Raw genomic sequence first — 19,715 nt, 5'->3', positions numbered from 1 at the left:
TTTGTGTGTTCCTCTGCAGTCCTACCGGGTCATTAAAGTACGGAAGCATCTGTGACTCGGGAACTTGCTGTGCTTTAATTGGTCACCCTTTTCCACAAACACCATTTACCAGAATATGACACTGAATACAGCACAAGACAATCCCTTCTTCATTTTGATATTTTATTTTCAAATCAGGATTGCTTTGATCAGGGTTTAATGCTGCGATTCCAATACCGATCATCCATGAGTAAAATGGTCCGATACCGATGGATTAACTATACATTTTTCCATTTATTTGTGATGACTCCTACTTGCCAGGGGTGCCGTATAGGGGGAAAAGTTACGACAATTCCAAGGTCCCCAGACCGTCCACAGGCCCAAAAAGTAGGTAATGGTTAAAAAATAAAAAGGGGGGGCAATGTGATTTTTTTTTTTTTATATGGGGCCCAAAATTCCTGGCTGCACCCCTGCTTTTGGCTACATAATATGAAAAAAGGAACCATTAAATCACCTTAATTTAGACAAACATATTTTACATACTTTTTCAAGAGAACATATATCACTCATGAAACATGAAACAGAGGATGAGACTTTGGATGTGAGACTACATTGGTGGAGCCCTAGCAGGAATTCCAGGTAGCACATAGGTGGGCTCCAAGTGAGGGAGCAGTCGGCGAACCTGGTGTCTTCCACTGCGGACAAAGGGTGGTTATCTCCGATGATGAATTCAATTATTTTTTTGGATTATGTTCTTAGCCTTCTGATTGTCACGCACATACGGGCGGGTGTTGTCTAGCATTTTGGCTGTTTTAGCTGCCATTTGACTGATGATCACTCCGTGAGCCTCGAAAACTCACCATCCTCTGTCAAGTGTTTGTTCTTCAAATACCGTATTAAATGAAAGCTTTTTAACACGCTAACCCCGTGAGATATTTTACCTGGCATGCGTTGGTAGGTCAGTTCCACATGGCAGACATGATTATTTTTGTTTTGGCACACCTGCAGAGTGTGATGGAAAGTGGGAGGGGAACGATACCCAAGACGTTACAGTAAGACACTACACTGCACACATGGATCGCTGCATGCTACAATAGTATGAGCCACAGGTTGTCGGCTTTTGTGATTGCCGTTGAAAGGCATTTATCGGCATATGCCGATCACATGCTTTGTTCACCGAAATTGGTCGATCGTGATTGGTGGCCTATCGATCAGAGCATCCTCAATTCAAATATTTAGGAACTGTACTTAAAACAATCTGGATTTGCCACCTTTTAATTTTTTTACATACTGTATATACCATATTTACCAGATTTCAGTTTGATACTTTTATTTATTGATATTACTGAAAAAAAAAATCATCTGGAACTCAGTAGCCTTAGAGCAGGAGTGTCAAACTCAATCGCACAAAGGGCCAAAACTCAAAGCCAACTTTCGGTTACAGGCCGAACAAGAGAAATGCACATTTTTATGTGGACAGACATTTTTTTTTAACTTGACTCATGTGGATGGACTTTTTTTTTCCACATCTAAGTGGGGTTAGTCTCTGACGCCATGAATGCATCCTGACTGCTGACTGGATGAGCCAGGAGAAGGGATGGGGAGATGACTGCGGATATATGACTATGGTTGTTTTGGCATGGTTGTTTGTTTCAATAAAGTCATTGTTAACGACCACCTCTTCATCATCCTCTCAATGTCTGGGCAAAAGCTACAATATTTTATATCTACACAAAAACATCACAATCCAAATGTAATGAGGTCCGTGATACGGGCCAAGTTAATGCTATTTTCTAAACAGGGCCATATAAAATCACAAGGGGCCTTGAGTTTGACACCTGTGAGGATAGAATAGGCCACCATTTTTACGAAAACAGTATTTACCCGGATTAAAAAAACACCCTTTTTCTTCGAGACCCACTAATTGTAGAAACTTAGCTTTCTGTACTATTTGCTAAAAAATCCTTTATCCAGCTTTACACATCTGTAATAGTCCAGTTGCAGAAGCCCTCACAGGACCTCAGTTTGGACAATCAAACCATTAACTCAGGCCGTTTTGTGCTTTTTCTTTGCCTTTCTGAGACACCTATTCCAAAAAGGAAAAGGAGCTAAGGCCACTCGTCAGTTAACCGCAAAGTCTTCTGTTGTCACCGGGTGCTTCCCATAACAAATAACCGCGGGGGTCTCTATTTAACACCGGGTCAACAAGTGCTGTAGCCTGGAGGAAGGTTGCCTGTGGCTGTAGGCAACCTCATCCTGATGTGCCGTAAATTCTGGACTACGGTTATAGTATAATTTATTTGAACATGCATACAAGTTACATTGGAATACATCACATACGTATATTGTTCGCACCTCACTATAAGTTGCACCCACCAAAAAAAAACGTTGTACATCTATAGGATGCACTTGCATATAAGCCGCAGGTATCCACATTGTAACATGGGATACTTATACAAAAAGACACACTATAAATCCTGCAATTCTACCTACACTCTTGTGTTCCCAGCATCACTCATTAGCTCTGAAGAGTGAGGCAGCTACCGCAGTCCAAGCAGAAGCTGTAGTAATTGCACACTTGATCAAACTTACTTAAGATTTGTCTGATCACAACACGATCAAAACGGGCTATTAGCATCCAATTCACGACTTCCTATATCTGCACTCTAAGCATGATGGGAACTGTAGTTCTTTTAGCTATAAATTATCCGCATCATTGTTTAAACCGCAGGGTTCAAAGCATGTGAAAAAAGTAGCTGCAGCTTTATGTAGCTCTGCATGCGCTTTAAGATGGCCTTACTCAGCTGTTGGTGTGAAAGTCATGCGTGTTACACTTGTCGTATTTTTGTTTACAAGTACATCAGCGCTATTAATGCTGGCCGAGCAGTTTGCTCCTCACCGCTATTACAACATCGGTTCTGTTGCTGCTGTGGTGTGTGATATACTTGATGACTTACCATGTAGTCAAAGAAAGCTACATTTTCCCCTTCTACTTTCTCATTCACTCCCAAATCATGATTAAAGTTGAAATCACAATATTCTCCGCTTCCAATGAACAGCTTGTCCTTTTTGCAGTTTAGTTAAATAACCACCCTGGATACAAGTCTGTTTATTTACAGTAAACAGGCATTTTGGCATGTGTGTCATATGAATGTCTTCAGTTCCATTGGAATTATCATAAATACACCACCCACCCCAACACTGATTTATTAATTGCAAAAGATCTGGAGGGTTTCTGGGCTCCTATCTAGGATTTATCCAGTGTTGGGAGGGAGCTGGCGTTGTAATCAGAGGATCTAATCTCCTGCAAATGGAGGTCGGGCTGGCTAGTCTTCATGGGGCAGGGGATACATCATAACCGGGGGGGGCGGGTGGTTAGCGTCTGGGTAATAAAATGTATAATTTTCCCCTCTCCATGTAGACAGGCTGGAGGGTGAATCGGGGGAGACAGTGGGAAAGCAGCCATCTTCCTTCTACTTCTGTTAATGCAATTTTGCAGGGTTTGACCTTCCGTGTTGCAGCCTTATTGCCCCGTGTGCTGATGTGTATCTGTACGGCACCGAGGGAAGAAAAAGAAGTCATTCAAGACAACGACCGCAGCCAACGTGATCAATGGCCTCGCTGCTCGAGGAGTCCAACTTGACACGCACTTAAAATATTACCCACCCCACCCAACTCCCTCGCTGCAGTGCCGCTTCAGTTCCCGCGGCCGTTTTCTGCTGATAAACTTGGCCTGCTAATTGCAAGTCAAAAGCTGTTAGCGACTGCGGCTATCAGAGGACCCCCCGCGGGGAAGAGGTTCCCACACGGAGGTGCCACGCCGCCGCTAATGCGCTGTGGCATCCTCCATGGTGCCAGCAGATTGCTCGGGCGGAGACAACATCGAGTGCTGCCTGCGTGGGCAATGAAACACTGGTGGGGGTTAATAAAGGTGACGCCACCTGAGGGGGCCACACATTTATTCCGTAACATTAAGTGGATTAATTTCCCTGAAGGAAGCAGCTTCTGTCCTTCAAGTGAGCAACGGCTTTATTGACGTTGGAACGGTTATCGCTTTAGCCCATCGTGAGCCGTCAAAGCCATGACATCATTGGCTCATTATTTACACACCACCCGCAAAATGAATATCACTGGGGCACCAACATACAGTACCACACTGATGCCCAACCACTGCGGCGTGGCACATTAGTGTGCCCCGAGAGATAATCAAATGGGACGCTGAAATGATCCAATTCCATGTAAACTCTATGTCGCTGGCATAAGTAGACAATGCGGAACAATTAATACAGTATGCTCTACGTACCACCTGATGGCAGCAGGTACACAATGAACATGTGCACTCCTGCTCAAAATTTTAAGAACAGTTGAAAAATTGCAAGAATTTACATTTTGCACTGTTGGATCTTAATTGAGGAAGCAATTCATTGCAAATAAGTGAAAGTTAAAGTGAAATAGGCTGTTCGTCACACTGTCATGATCTCTTCATGGCAAAGGCAAAAAAGCTCTCTCTCTTTGAACGCGATCGAATTGTTGAGCTGCATAAGCAAGGCCTCTCACAGCGAGCCATTGCTTGAGGTTGGACGCAGTAAGACAGTCATTGGAAACTTCTTCAAACATCCTGATGGTTATGGAACAAAAAAGTCAAGTGGTAGGCCCAAAAAACTGGCAGCAGGTGACACGAGAGCACCAAACATGGGACATTGAAAGTCAAAGGCAAGTCAATGCAAACTTGATCTGCATTTTACCATGCACATGACAATAAAACTCTCTTGAATCTCTTGAATAGCACATTTGAAAACAACCAGGGTTGACACAAGTGCTGCACGAGCCATCTCTGATGTGCAGGAGGAGACTATTGTAAAGTTTAGGCGCAGCCACAGAACAGGCTACCGGTGTGTCCCTTCTAGTGGTGAGTTTTGAGCAGGGTACAGACAGGAGCAGTTTGTCTGCAAATCTCAGGGCCCTACCTGGGGAGTGAAGCTGCAGGAGCTCAGACAGGTACAGTGGGGCCAGTCCATGCAAACATTTAAAAAAAGATGCAAGAAAGTTTTATTCTCTGATGAGAAAAAAATTTAGCCTTGACGGTCCTGATGGCTTCCAACGTTACCGGCATGACAAGGAGATCCCACCTGAGATGTTTTCTACCTAGCACAGTGGAGGGGGTGCCATCATGACCAGATTTTTTGAGCTATGGTCTTAAACTTTTGATCAGCTAATAACAGCCTATTTCACGTTAATGTTTGTTCGCTTGTTTGCTAACACAAAAATGTTTGTCTCGCTCCCTTTTCTTCTTCTGCTTTTTGAAGTTCTACTTAGAACCTTCTTAAGATGCAACAGTGTAAAAAAGTTCATTCTTGCAATTTTTCAATTGGTCTTAAAATGTTGATGAGGCGTGTCGTTGTCAGGTTGCAACCTCACATCAAAGGTGTGTTGACAAATTTTACCCACCTATCATTTAGCATGTGTAGTACAGTTGTGCAGTTATGCTGCATGCCTAAAAACCTTTGTCTCTTTTCTGCACCGTGAAAGAGTCAACCTTGGAAGAGCAAATGAATTGCGGCACTGACAGCTGCCTCCGTGCCTCACTATATATCATCGCCTACTGCTTCATGGAGGTGACCATTACCATATAGATAGGTCTCTGACTTCTGACCCTGAATTCTCCGCCAGGTCTCCATGAATTGTGACTACGTGTTCGTCAACGGCAAGGAGACCCGAGGCTCCATGAACGCCAGGGTCATCTTCAGCTACGAGCACCTGAGCGCGCCGCTGGAGCTGACGGTGTGGGTGCCCAAGCTCCCCCTGCAGGTGGAGCTGTCGGACAACAACCTGAGCTTCATCAAAGGATGGAGGGTGCCCATCCTGCCCGACAGAAGGTGAGGTGCAATGTTCACTTTACTGTATCGAAACCATATATGATCGTCCTAATTTGCGTTATTTGTACAGTGTATGCCCATCAAACATTGTCTCAGTCAGTGGTCCCAACATTTTTCACGACCTTGAAGTAATCAAATGCTAATGTTTTGTAACCATATATAAAACAAAGCAAAAGCAAAATAGCACATGTTTCCTTTTTGGGTCTTGTTTTGCAAATTGACACCATTTTTTTAGTATTTACAACTTTATTGTCATACATTTTTCTGTTTTTTTCTCATAAAATTAAATCACTCGTCAAAAAAAACAATTCCTTGTAATATTACATTGTTCATAATGTTACCATTTTTGTGTTCGTAAAAGTACGTCTTTATTCTAGTAAAATTCTGAGGTTGTTCTCGTAAAATTACAACCTTTTACTTGCATTGTTTCCTCAATAAATTACAAAAGATGTTCTTGTAAAATTACAACTTTCTGTCATAAACTTCAACTTGATTCATGTATTCAAACATTATTCCAGACTTCTCTCTCATGAACTTACACTTTTCTTGTAATGTTTTGACTTTCTTTTTATATAAATGTCTAACTTTATTTACATACAGTGTTAACATTGCAATCAAAGTTTGTTTTTACCGTCCATTTTGCCGTCTTGTTTTGGGAACTGGTCCGTGGCGAAAACCCAGTTGTACACCAGTAATTGGATGGGAATGGCGACGACAGCGTCTTCCTTGTCACTAGGGAAAGTTCTTGGTAATTGCTTTTAACATGAATTCAAATTGACAAAACAACGAAGCTCTCCCTGCACTGCCGGGTGATTGGGGACCTGTGGTCTAAGCGACAAAAGCACACCTCTGATGCACTACTGGACTTTAACAAGATGAGTATTTAATGTGGATTTAGGAAATGTGTTTTTTTTGTTGTTTTGCATGTCCAAATAATATACTTTCCATAGGTGGTTATACTTGTATGCTAGCGGGGGAGCCGAGGCAAGGTGTTTTCCAAGCGCCCAGGGTCATTGGAAATACCTCCATCGCTCAAAGTGCTCCTTAAACATGCAGTTTGTATTCAGCCAGGATGCAAAATGGTTTTTGGTGGATGGAGATGTACTCCAGCAGCGAAGACAGCAGCCAAGCGCGGGAGTGTTAATGCCGCCATTAAATATCTCCAAAGTGAAGTCGTGGGCCTGTTTGATACCATGCACTCCACGCATCACAAGAGTGCCAGAATATCATATTGAAAAACCGGCAGACAGCCCATAATCTCCCTATTGATGGCGTACCTTTATTTAGGTCCATGCACCTTATTTTGGACTTGATTTCTGTAAAATTGCTGCTTTTGTCTCGTAATATCACAACTTTACTTACTAAAGTACTACTTTTTCTTTTATAAATGTCGACATTTTATAAAATTCGATTTTTTTTCTTGAAATATCACATCTTTATTCCTGTAAGCATTGCAAGTATGTTCTCCTAATATTCAATCTTTATTTTTTTTTTTTGCATTTGTTGTCACAAAATTAGAACCTTATTCTTGGAAAATGTATTTTTGTCTTTTAATTCTTGTAATTCATTCTTTATACGTTTATAGGCTTCTTCCCATGCATTTCTTGCAAAATGACAACTTTACTCTGGTAAAATTACAATGCTTTTCTCATAACATTGCAACTTTAATTCCTCATACAATTACCACTTTATTTCATTGAAAAATTACATTATTCTGGTTTTCAAAAATTACAAATCTCATAAAATGACTTTTGAAAAAAATCTACTTTTTGCTAGTAAACACAAGTTGTTCTTGTAAAATCAAATGTTTCCTTAACATTACAACTTAAATTAACCCAAATTACGACTTTTTTCTTGCAAGATAACATCTTTATTCTTGTAAAGTTATAAGTTTCTTCCCATACATTTCTCCTAAAATGACAACTCTACTCTTGTAAAATTATGTTTCTTTCTGTAAAATTACAGCTTTATTCCCTTCAAATTTTGTTGTCCTCATTTTATAAAAATACAAATTTCATTAAAAAAAATTGTACAAAATTTTAAATTTTAACTTTTTTCTCATAAATCCAGAAAGGTTGAACAAGACAACTGTTCTTCTTCTTGTTTGTTGAATATGTTTTACCTCAGTTTTAGGTGTGGAGTTTCTCTACTTACGTCCCTGGTGGGTGTGTCCCCTGGGGGTGGTAACAATAGGGTTGTTGTTGTTGTGGTTGTTTTCCGGGCGTGGCTGTTTGAACAACCATCCGGCACAACAATAGGTTGTTCTGGTTGCAAAACAACTTGTTAGTGGCCGCTGTTCTTTTAGTGAGGAGTGCAATGGCCCTACGTTGGAGAGACCAAGCAAACCTTGTACACACGCATGGGACAACAAAGGAGAGCAGTTTCTTCAGGCCCAGAGTCAGCAGTTCATTTGCATGAAGAAGGGACATTCCTTTGAGGACAGCAATTCTGAATAGGGAGGACCCCTGGTTTGAAAGAAGCCATCTATGTGCAACTGGAAAGGCCCTCCCTAAACAGAGGAGGAGGTTTACACCATCCCATATTGTCTACTTACAGCGTCCTGACATCTCTCCCCCAAAGATTGTCTCATTCCACAGGAAGATTGGCCACTAACGAGTTGTTTTACCGACTGACCAGTTTTTAGGCAGGGCAGTTGTTCACAAGCCAGGCCCCAGGACAACCACAACAACAACCCTATTGCGACCACCCCCAGGGAACACATTCACCAGGGACCTAAATAGGGAAACTCTAGATCTAAAATTTGAGAACTGAGGAAGCCTTTTGGGCAAAATGTGAAACGTCTTCAACACACAAGAAGAGTCCAGTTGCCTTCATTCAACCTTCGTGGTTTACCATGACCTGGTGACTGACAATCAACACTTGTAAATGTAAGTTTTCTCGTAAAAATTACATTTTTCTTCATATTTCCTTCATATTACAGCTTGATTCCCCTAAATTCTGACTTTATTCTTGTAAAATTACGAGTTTGTTCCATTTTCTACACAGCTTGTCCTCATGCTGGAGTCTATCCTAGGTGTCTTTGGGTGTGAGGCAGGTACACACTGACTGGTTGCCAGCCAATCCCAGGGCATCTACATCCAACCATTCACACCCATGGCCAATTTAATAGGCTGCTATTAACCTAACATGCATCTCGTCAAAAAGCCATGCACGCACGGGGAAAACATGCAAACTCACACAGAGATGTTCCAAGGGAGATACGAACCTACCATCTCCTGACTGTGAGACTTCATTTCCTTAAAATTACAACATTAGAAATCCCTCATTTACTGTGGTTAATTGGTTCCACACCCAACCATGATAAGTGAATTTCTTAACTTCTACGTAAGGTTTTTACAATCATTAGAGCCCTCTAGACATGAAATAACACCCCTATAGTCACATTTACAGTCATATTACCCAATATAGTATATAGAATCAGAGAAAATAAGCCATATAAGACATGAATAAGACACATGTGTTTTAATGTGTGGACAGGAAGTAATGTTGGGGATTCAGAGTTGAGTTTTAGCTGGAGTAAGTACGGCCACGACAGTAGCCTGTGTTATTATGATTATTATTGTTATTATGTTATTACTGTGAGATAATTCAAACTGGCAATGTTGGCAATCGAGTCTGGTGCCTGTTACTAGTGACACCTAGTGTCTTCCATCCATCCATTTTCTATACTGCTTCATCCTCATTAGGGTCGCGGGGCATGCTGGAGCCTATCCCAGCTGACTTCGGGTGACAGGCGGGGTACACCCTGGACTGGTCGCCAGCCAATCGCAGGGCACATATAGACAAACAACCATTCACACTCACTATGGACTATGGACAATTTAGAGTCGCCAATTAACCTCACCTTTTGGGAATGTGGGAGGAAGCCGGAGTGCCCGGAGAAAGAAATGCCCCAAGGGAGAATCGAACCCAGGTCTTCCCAATCTCCAGGCTGTTCCTGTATTGGCCAACGTGCTAACCACTAGACCACCGTGCGGCCCACCTAGTGTCTTATTGCCTTAAATGTATTTTAGCTCATTCAACATTTTTATGCCTGAAAATGCTTAACTGAGGCCAAGAATACTTAAAATTAGCCTTTAAATGCATTTTCTGACTCATCATAGGCCGTAGTCAACCACGAAACAGCAACCATTTTTTTATTTATTCATTTTTGAAAAACTGCGATAGGGTGAGAAGAGAGCCATGTTTGAACTGTGATGTAGCGAGGGACAACTGTTTTCTGGGGGGAAAAAAATTCCCATAAAGTTGTTTTTCACATACATTTGCAACTTTATTCCTGTAAAATTACGAGTTTATTCTTGGAAAATGCTAACGTTTTTTTTCTCTTAAATGTATTTCTTGTCAAATTTTTGTGTGAATCTTCTCATCTTATCTTCTTACTAATATTGCGACAGGTTTTACCACACTGCGGTGTGAATATTCCAAGAAGGGCACTTAACCAGAAGTGTTTTTAATTGATATTTAATGATTTCCTGTTTAAACTATGTGGGTCGTGTTGCCAGGGAGTTGCATTTTGCTGTTGTTGCGAGTACATTATTTTTAGACTTTATTAATGTACGCAAACACCAAAACTCATTAGCGCAAAGACAAATCTCTGATAATGTGAGGGGTGTGTTACATTGTCCTCGACAGAGTATATTGAAAATGCATAATCCTAATGAAACACTGACTGGAGGTAACAAATAACCTGCCAGCGCATCCAAATCCCTAATTAGTTGTGAAGGTATAAACTACAAGTGTTTGTTGTGAGAACAAGCCTGCCTGCCGGTGTACTTCCTCAAGACCTAATGAAGGTTTTTTTGGGCCAACTGCGCTCAAAGGCTGCGACGCTTACGTGACAAAGCAAAGCGGATCTAAGTGCATTTGAGAGCTTGGTTGCATTGAGGGCGCATTTTCTTCTGCCTGTGCATCTAATTGGAACAAAACAAGTAAGTAGGCACAAAAAAAAAAGAGGGCGGCTTTTCAGTTTCAAGTCTTTTTGGGTTGGACGTTTGGATAATCAGTCAGTGCAAACTAAAATCTGAGGAAAATTCAGACTACCTGAATTGAATTAGTTTAAAAAGTATAGAATACATCATACATATGCTGTATATTGTCTTACCTTAAGTATAAATGACACCTTTCTTTTATCATAAAACTAAAACACTGCCTGTAAAATTATGGTTTTATTCTGGTATCGCGGTTCACCTTTTGCTGATTTTTTTTTAGTGGTTCCTTTTTTTTTTTTTTAAATTATTACAGCATATGAACGCTGTTACCGGCCGAGCCTGGCCCTTGAAGAAGAATTGCATTGTGGCAAGTTGAGTGTCTAGCTCATAGATAGAGATAGACGCTGCATCGAGTGGGTTTGTCCACGTCAACGTCGCCGCCATATTGGATGGGCCAAGGCTGCGCTGTAAATGAATACAAATCAATGTACTTACTTTCATAAAGGCCTTTCTACAAAGAAATTTAAGTTAATTCCTGTCGTTTATACATTCACACACGCACTAATATACTTGGGAAACAATCACATTGTGCGAAAACAATCACATTGTTTTTTGTGCCCTGTTTCCCAAGTAGATTTGTGTGTGTGTGCGTGTGTGTGTGTGTGTGAATGTACAAACCAGAGGAATTAACTTCTTTGTAGAAAGGCGCTTTATGAAAGTAAGTACATTTACTTGTATTCATTTACAGCCATTGTCAGTCAGTCTCCTTCGTGCCGTCCTGTCATGTCTCCTGTGTCATCGCTAGCTTGCTTGCTTGCTAGCTTGCTTGCTTGCTTGCTAGCTTGTAAATGACTCTACGGTTCGTCTGCAGCAATATGTTTTAACAAGGATCCAAAAGGATCCGCTACAGCACAGCGGAACAGTGCCAGGATGAAAAGGCACGATCCCAGGAGTGAAACATGCGTGAGTGACGTAATCATTTCTTGTGTTGGTCATTAAGGTTGATCATTAAGAGGCAAACAAAGGTTTGAACTTGTTTGAGAGCGTTTGAACAAGAGAGAAATGTGAGAAAATGTTCTTGCCAGTCTGAGAAAAGTGTATACAGTAAAGTGTATGGTGAGGGGTTTTACAGCCTTTCAACTCATACAATAATTGTAAACAAATGAAGTTGGCAACTTCGCAGATTTCACTTATTGCAGGCTTTTTGGGAACCTATCCTTTGCAATAAAACGAGGGAACACTGGAATTAAAACATTACTCCCATATAATTACAACTAAATAGCAACATTTTTTGTCGTAAAATCTCTTTAAAACTTCCTTTTTATCGTTAAATTACAATGTACTCTCGTAAAAAAAAAATGTAGCTCTTTTTTATAAAATTACAACTTCCATTTTTCTTAAAATTACAATTTTTTTCTTATAAAAGTGCACCTTTGTTATAAAATGATTTAAGATGATTGTAAATTGACAAACTTCAAATTAAAAGACTAAATTACAAATGCATTTATCTTGTAAATTACAATATTTTTCCTGTAAAAGTATGACTTGTGTCATAAAATTTGAACTTTATTCCCACAAGGTGGTGATTATCGACATTTTACCATCAGAGAATGGTAAAATGTCGATGTTTTCAAGTGCGTGTGCTGTGGATGCTCTTTGGATAATGAGTCTGTGCAGAAAGAAGTCCTGGGGAAAATGCATTGTGACTGTGTTGTGGCATCAAGTGAAGTAATACATCATGCGTATGTATGATATAGTATCTATAAATCAATATCTAGCATTGAGGTTACCTCCAGGACAGTTACTTATTGTGCTACTTAGAAGGTAAGTGAGTTTGGTACACAGCAGACTGCTAGTCATTCATTTAAAGCCATGGAGGAAAAAGCAATGAGACATGGAGGCTCTCTGTCTCTGTCGAACACACTCTTAAGCTCAGGTCAGGGCAAGTTTACCTTCTCCTGTTCCTTCCTGAAAATAAATTTGATATTTGTATTTTTTCCCCCCCCTACGCAAAAAGAAGATTGTCTCCTCTCATTAGGCTCCGGTTGCTGGATAACGCAGCCAGTGAGCAATTCTGCCGGACAGGCCAGGAGACCTTGTTGTTGTGTTGCATGCGTGAAAAAGGTCCGCTATGTGTCACGGTGAGCAAGGCGAGTCACGTAGGGCAGACTATGGAGCTGTACCCGAATATTGTCTGCACACTTGATTTCTTGCAATGACAGTGCAGCACCCCGCCAAGCTGCACACTGAAGAAGATAATCACTTCAATTTGTATCAGCGCAGGGAGATGAATAACGAGCCTTGTCATTGTAAACATCAGCTCATTCATTAGCCTTTAATAATGATGTCAAAATAATAAATCGAGCAAGCGAGACAAATGGAACCTGCTTGTGCCATTAGTGACGTCAACTTTTCATAAATTAAATTCACAATAGCTCAAGAGGCCTTTTGTGTTGTTGTAACCACTAATTGTGTGTGATTAAACTTGTATTTCTTTGAGAAAAACGTCAATATATCGTGGTATTGTTTGAGGAAACATGCACGCATGTCTACGTCCGGTATATTAATCAGGTAGCATCATCAGATATTGATGAATAACACTACTGGTTACGTGAAGGCTTCTTCTCGGAATATTACAACAGCATTCTCGTAAAACTGGAAGGTTTTATATATGCTTTATCTGTGCAATCGGCCACCGATCAATATCGGCTGTTTTCCGTAAAACGCACGCCGATAAATGCTGTTCAAATCCAATCACAGAAACCGTTCGGTGTGTGGCGACCAACTGGCAGCAGCTAGCTAGCTCGCTAGCTGGATTTATCTGCCTAGCTTCTCATCTTCGGACTCCAAATGTGACTTTTTACCACAGTGACGTTTTGTTCTTAAAACAAACAAGCAAAATGGTTAGTTAGGAGCTCATGTTTGTCCCACGGGAAAGCCAGGCTTAAGGCTAGACCACATCTCTGAATCTATCTGTTCTAACGATCATGTTGCATTGTCATTGGTTAGTGGTGAGTAGCGATACATTTGATACTTGAAATGTTTTTAATAAGCGTGTGAGGCATATTTAAGGATTAAACCCTGATTGTGTCACAAGTGAACAATGTCATCTGAAGAGAGAAGGGGAAGGTTCTGGAGTTGCAACTAGTCTGGTAATTACAAGTTACTTTTATCGCAAATGTTGATCCAAAATCTGAGGAGAATGTCAACGTCAAGCTAGCAGAAGGGTTTGGAGGGGGAAGAGCGAGTTGCGTGTGGAAAAATAGGCGTTTTTATTGGCGTATCAAAAGTTGCGGTTTTCGCCATTCACAGGTGGTCTCGGAATGTAACCGCCGCAAATAGCCGGGATCAACTGTATTACTAAAATGAAGTAATATTACAAGAAAAAAGTTGTAGTTTTATTAAAAAAATAAGTTGTACTAAGTGCTCATCTTATGAGGAAAACTTGTAGTTATACAAAAACAATAAAAAACTTTTTTTAAACTGAATAAAAATTAGGGCTGTCAAAGTAGAATTTTCCTTTAACGATACTATTTTTTTGGCACTCAATTAACGTGCGCACGTCCTAGCTTGAGAAACGAAGCGGTGACTGTGGAGCTATAAATATTTAGCAGAAATGGACAAAGAAAAGGCTATTTTGATTGGTAAATTTTGCTTCAACGCCCTGGTAGATGGCTCTCGCAACAAGACCAAAGTTATTTTTATCTGCCGTCGCTGTGATTTGAGTTATCACGGATTACGCCGCCTGCCAGAGAAGCGAGAAGTTATTGGAGCACTGTCTGTATTTTTTTAGGGTCATTTATGCAGTGGTATTTTGGCATGCGAGTGTCCCAACTAATGAGTGCTTTTCAGATGCGAGCTGTTTCTCGGCTGATTTTTTGCTTTGAACTGCGAGCTAAAATTTGGGTTAGGAGCTGCTATTTAATGGCAGGCATAGCCCAGGACAGCTCTTTGGGGGCTTGTGTCAATTCAATGTGACCAAGACGAGAATGGGTGTAAATTGCATTAGCAGCACACTTGCTAGTCAAAGATTTTCAACAGATCAGTAAAACATACGTACGTTATAGCCATCTAATTTATCTTATTTCTTATGTATTGTGTAAAACTATGACAGGAATAACATCAAATTCAAAGCACGAAATGAATACAGAGCCACCGTCCACCAGTACCAGCCTGGAGTTCTTTTTCAGAAAGTGCACCATACAAATATACACAATAGCACTCAGTAAGGTCATCAGATCTGACCTTTATGCATTCCCACATAGTACCAGCATATTTTGAGACCAAATATGAGGTGAAAGTGGGCCACTCACATTAAACATGCAAAAAAATGTGGGATTTCTAAATGTATATTACTCTATGAATAAAATAATGGCCCATAGTTCCAAAATTGATATCTCTTTCCATAAAATTTGATGTAGTTATTGTTGTAGCTGCGTATGGAATCGTTTCCCACAAAGAGGTTTACATCCATATTACAGATAAAAACCTACTTCTATCTGCGATTAAGTGCATTTATGAGTTAACTATGGACAAAATGTGATGATTGTGATTAAATATTTGAATCGATTGACAGCCCTCATATTAAGAATGTATGTTTAACCTTAAAAGCTTGTATATTTATACAGAAAGCATCATACATTTACGTGTTGTCATTTTTACAAGAGGAAAGTTGCCCATTTAGCAGGAAAAAGTTCACATTTCTCAAAAACAAACTCACATAATAAATACATAATATTCCGAAACCAAATATGTTTTTTTTTCTGCAAGAATAAAGATGTAATATTGTCAGAACTGAAGCTTGCAAAAAAAAGTTGTAATTTGTGAGAGCACACTCATAGTTTTAGGAGAATAACGCTAATATTACGTAAACAAGCAACTTAATTGTTACCTCATTTTGCTCGAAAAAAGGAACTATTACTTTAAGATGACAGTGTTTTTTTTCTTTTTAATATAATGTAATTTTATTAGGAAAAAATACAAATTATTATTCTGACATTTTTGTCAAAACTACAACTTTATTATATTACGTCACTTTGCTCGGAAAAAAATACATTATAACTCATTTAATGTTCCAACTTTTTTCTAAAACAAAATTAATACAATTTTAATTTAACTTAATATTAATTGTTATATTTCTTGAAGCAAATACAACTTTACACTTACTTAATATTTTGACTTTCTTAAAAAAAAAGATAAATATCTATTTATTGTTTGAATGTGTGCCTTTTTTGAGAAAAATACAACTTTATTGGTCCTTAAAGAGCGCAGCATCAGCACCGACCCATCACGAGGTGAGCCATGTTCTTTATTCACGACATGTTAGACATAATGTTCTTTGATAATTAGCTGATTAGAGCTTTTCTGGTCATTTTCCTGTTATCCAATTCATATTTACTTTGTAGCATTGTTGGGAAGTCACACGGTGCCAGGCGAGAGATCTCTTCTTCTTTTTTTTTTAATCATTTAAAAGTAGCACTAGAAGAGGAGTGCTTCTAATTGGAGCTGTTGGGTGAATCACTGGCTTTGTCGCTGGCTGACGGCTCTCTGCGTCTTCTGAATGTCAAGCAGACGAGTGCTTTTAAGGAGGAACTGGCAGCCTGTCAAGTCTGCAGAGGGAAGTTTGTCCGAGCGGTGCGTCTTGTTGTGGAGCAGATTGCACTCAGCCAGGGCTGCACCTGGCATGTTTGACCCTGCTGCCCGGGCAACCTCCCCCCTTATGAAATTAGAAGGGGCTCCGGTCCAAAAATCCGCTTTCTGGTTCGCTTATCGTTTCTTCCCTGTTGGCTCCCCCCCGACATCAGAAGGGATAATGCGACGGATTGATTCGTGAACCGGTGCCGAGTGTCTCATCAGCGTTGATTTGATGTCAAATTACAAAGCGAGTGGAGATCCTTCAGGAACAGATGGCACGCGCTGAGACGCGGCGGCGTGCGGCAGAATTAGCAGCAGCTGCGCGCTTTAAAGACGTGACGAGTTAGCGTTGCTTTCTACTTTCTAACCGTTAATCAGGGACTCAGCGTCTTATCACGACTAAGTTACCCAAGTGGCTCATCTACCGATTCAAGCTTTTATTTTTTTTAATCACACACCACATCTCTACTAGCTACTGATGCTTTTCCGTTGCCAAAAGCAGGTACTGCACTGTGACCGAAACATGAAAGGATGCAAGGGCCACTTTGATATTAATATGGAGATATGCTAAGATGTTTGATATATTTCAAGAAAAAACTGCATCTCAGCTTTGTGATGAAGGTGAAAAAGCCTGTTATTAGTATCAGCTTACGTCTTTGCTGGTTTTTCCCCATTTTTGTTGTTGCTTTTTTTTTTCCAAATATTTCAACTTTCTCTTTAAATAATCTTTCTGTATTTTCTTTTTGTGATATTATGACTTTATTCCCTTAATATTTTGGCTTTATTCCCATAATATTATAATTTTTTCCCGAACCTTATTTTTCAAAAATGACAACTTAATTGTTTTCAGTTTTTCTCATAATAGTATGACTTTTAAAGGATATATTTTTTATTTAATATTTCACCTCTATACTACATGATTACTTATGGGAAAAATGAATTTGGTTAGAGTACAAGTTAGAGTCAGACCTTCTGGAACGGATAAATAACGCTAACCAAGGTTCCACTGTACTTGCAAGAGAAATAGAAACACAGCAAAAAATCCATCCATCTTCTTCCACTTATCCAAGGTCGGGTCTTGTGGGCAGCAGCCCAAGACAAGACTTCCCTCTCCCAGGATACTTCATCTTGCTCCTCCTAGCGGAGCCTCAGGCATTCCCAGGCCAGTTGAGAGTAGAGTTGGGCGATATGGACCTTAGCATGTATCATGATATTTTTGGGATATATCACGATATGACGATATCTTTAAATTCAGCCTTGTCTTGTATAAAAACCTACAAACCTTAACCCATATAATTAAAAAGAATTAAATAAAAGGTAAGCTTACTTACTGTGTAGAGTGCCCAAAGCAAGCCAGTCTATTCGAGTTGTTCAGGGCAGCTGCTTTCACAATCGTCAGTCGTTGCACACTTACACACTTGTTTCTTCTTATCGAAGTCCCATTCCTGGAGAAACTCCTTCAACTCACTTGTGATGTTTTCACCTGTGTGTTCCTCTGGGAAAAAAAAACCTGTCTGGAGACAGGACGACTTCAAAGTCGCTGGTTATGTAGTGGACCATGAGGCTAATATATGGTTTAGTCGCTGGGCTTCTCCACACGTCTGTACGACAGATATCTGCTCTATCCAAACCAAACCACTTCCATATTACAGACCTCCTCGCTTGGCAACAATTTCTTTGTCTATAGCCTCCGCTTTCAGCTATGCTCCTTTTCTCTCTTTTGGTTGTTTTGTTGTTTGCTGTGCTTTCTCCACCACTGCTGGATTATTCTTTGGTTCACGTGAGGTGCCAAAGCATCAGTACAGTGCGCCGCCGGCACGCTGTCACAGGAAAAACTCAGCTTTTTTTCCATTAGAAATGATCATTTATACCGGTATAAGTCATTTTTTATCACTGTAAGAATTTATACCAGTCTACCGGTATATAAAAATTATTGTTCGATCCTAGTTGAGAGTTATAGTCTCTTTAATGTGTTCTGAGTCTTCCCAGACACCCCCTACCATTCGGACAATCTGTGACGAGCAGAGCAGTCCAATACGCACCACTCTGGTTCAGATCACGGTGTCCGTTCCTCCCAATCACGACTCTCCTGGTCTCACCATCCCTTCCAGTGTGAGTGTTGAAGTCCCCCAGCGGGAATCTCAAAAGGGAGGAGTCTTCTTGGGGAAATCCAAAAAGGGTGGGTATTCTGAGCTGCTGTTTGGCACATAAGTGCAACAGTCGGGAGCCCCACCCAAGGGCGGAGGGACACTGCCCTCTTGTTCACTGGGTTAAACTCCAATGTAAAGGCTCTGAGCCGGCAGGCAACAAGAATTCCCAGTCCTGTTCTCTCACTACTGGCAACACCAGAGTGGAATGAAGTCCAGCCCCACTTGAGATGACTGGTTCCAGAGTCCTTGCCGTGCGTCAAGGTGAGTCCAACTATGCCGCATCTAGCCAGAACTTGTTAACCTCGTGCAGCAGCTCAGGCTCGCTCCCAACCAGAGAGGTGACGTTTCACGTACCGAGAGCTAGCTTGTACAACCAAGGATCGGACCGCCAATGTCCCCGCTATCGGCTGCCACCCAACTCCCTCTGCACACGACCCCTTTGCCCCCTCCTGTGAGTAGTGAGCTCATTGGAGGAGGGACCCATGTTGCCTCTTCGGGCTGTGCCTGGCCGGCTCTATGGGTGCAGGCCCAGCCACCAGACGCTCGCCATCATGCCCCACCTCCAGCCCTGGTTCCTGAGTTGGGTCCCAGTGACCTATGTCCGAGCTAGGGAAAACCTGGTCCATATATGTTGCTCTGTTGCCAAAATGCTGTTTGGGACACTTCATGCAGGTGTGACCAACAAAAGAAAAAAAACAGCTCGAGAGCAGGTATTGGCGCAGTTAATTCTGTCAATGCCAAAAAACGTATCACGGCCCGCAGACATGAATATTTGCAACTGCAGGACAAGTAACAACAATAACCTGCTGGGCTGAGGTGTTTGGCAAACATTTCTTAGACAGTTTCCCTTGTGTAAATTCAACTAAACTCAAGTGTAAGCCATGGGTTCAAAACTCTGGGGCGGGTGGCTCTTCTCCCTCATCTACCACAAGCTTTTGCGTTTGCATGGGGAGAGTTGATACTACTAAGATACACTGGTTCACAGCTACCAGCCACCAGCTTCTAAACAGACATGGCTAAGATCTAGACCAGTTGGCTCATATAAATGTAATAAGTGTCATCATTGCACTAATATATGTTAAACAAAGACATTTTTGGACAATCATTCCCAAAATAAACTTAAAATG

General features: G+C 40.8%; 1 protein-coding gene across 2 annotated transcripts in view; it reads left to right on the top strand.

Moving 5' to 3' along the window:
- tmem132e (transmembrane protein 132E) overlaps nt 1–19,715 on the top strand; it is a 496,716-nt gene that overhangs the window by 449,194 nt on the left and 27,807 nt on the right. For both annotated transcript variants that reach the window (XM_054754825.1, XM_054754824.1), the window contains exon 6: nt 5,650–5,855. In XM_054754825.1, the coding sequence (XP_054610800.1) occupies nt 5,650–5,855 (206 nt within the window). The remainder of the gene's footprint in view (nt 1–5,649; nt 5,856–19,715) is intronic.

This window comes from Dunckerocampus dactyliophorus, chromosome 16 (genome assembly GCF_027744805.1).
Source record: "Dunckerocampus dactyliophorus isolate RoL2022-P2 chromosome 16, RoL_Ddac_1.1, whole genome shotgun sequence".
In the NCBI taxonomy this organism is placed as follows: domain Eukaryota; kingdom Metazoa; phylum Chordata; class Actinopteri; order Syngnathiformes; family Syngnathidae; genus Dunckerocampus; species Dunckerocampus dactyliophorus.
Note: the sequence above shows the minus strand (reverse complement) of the source record. Positions and strands in the feature narration are given on the sequence as shown.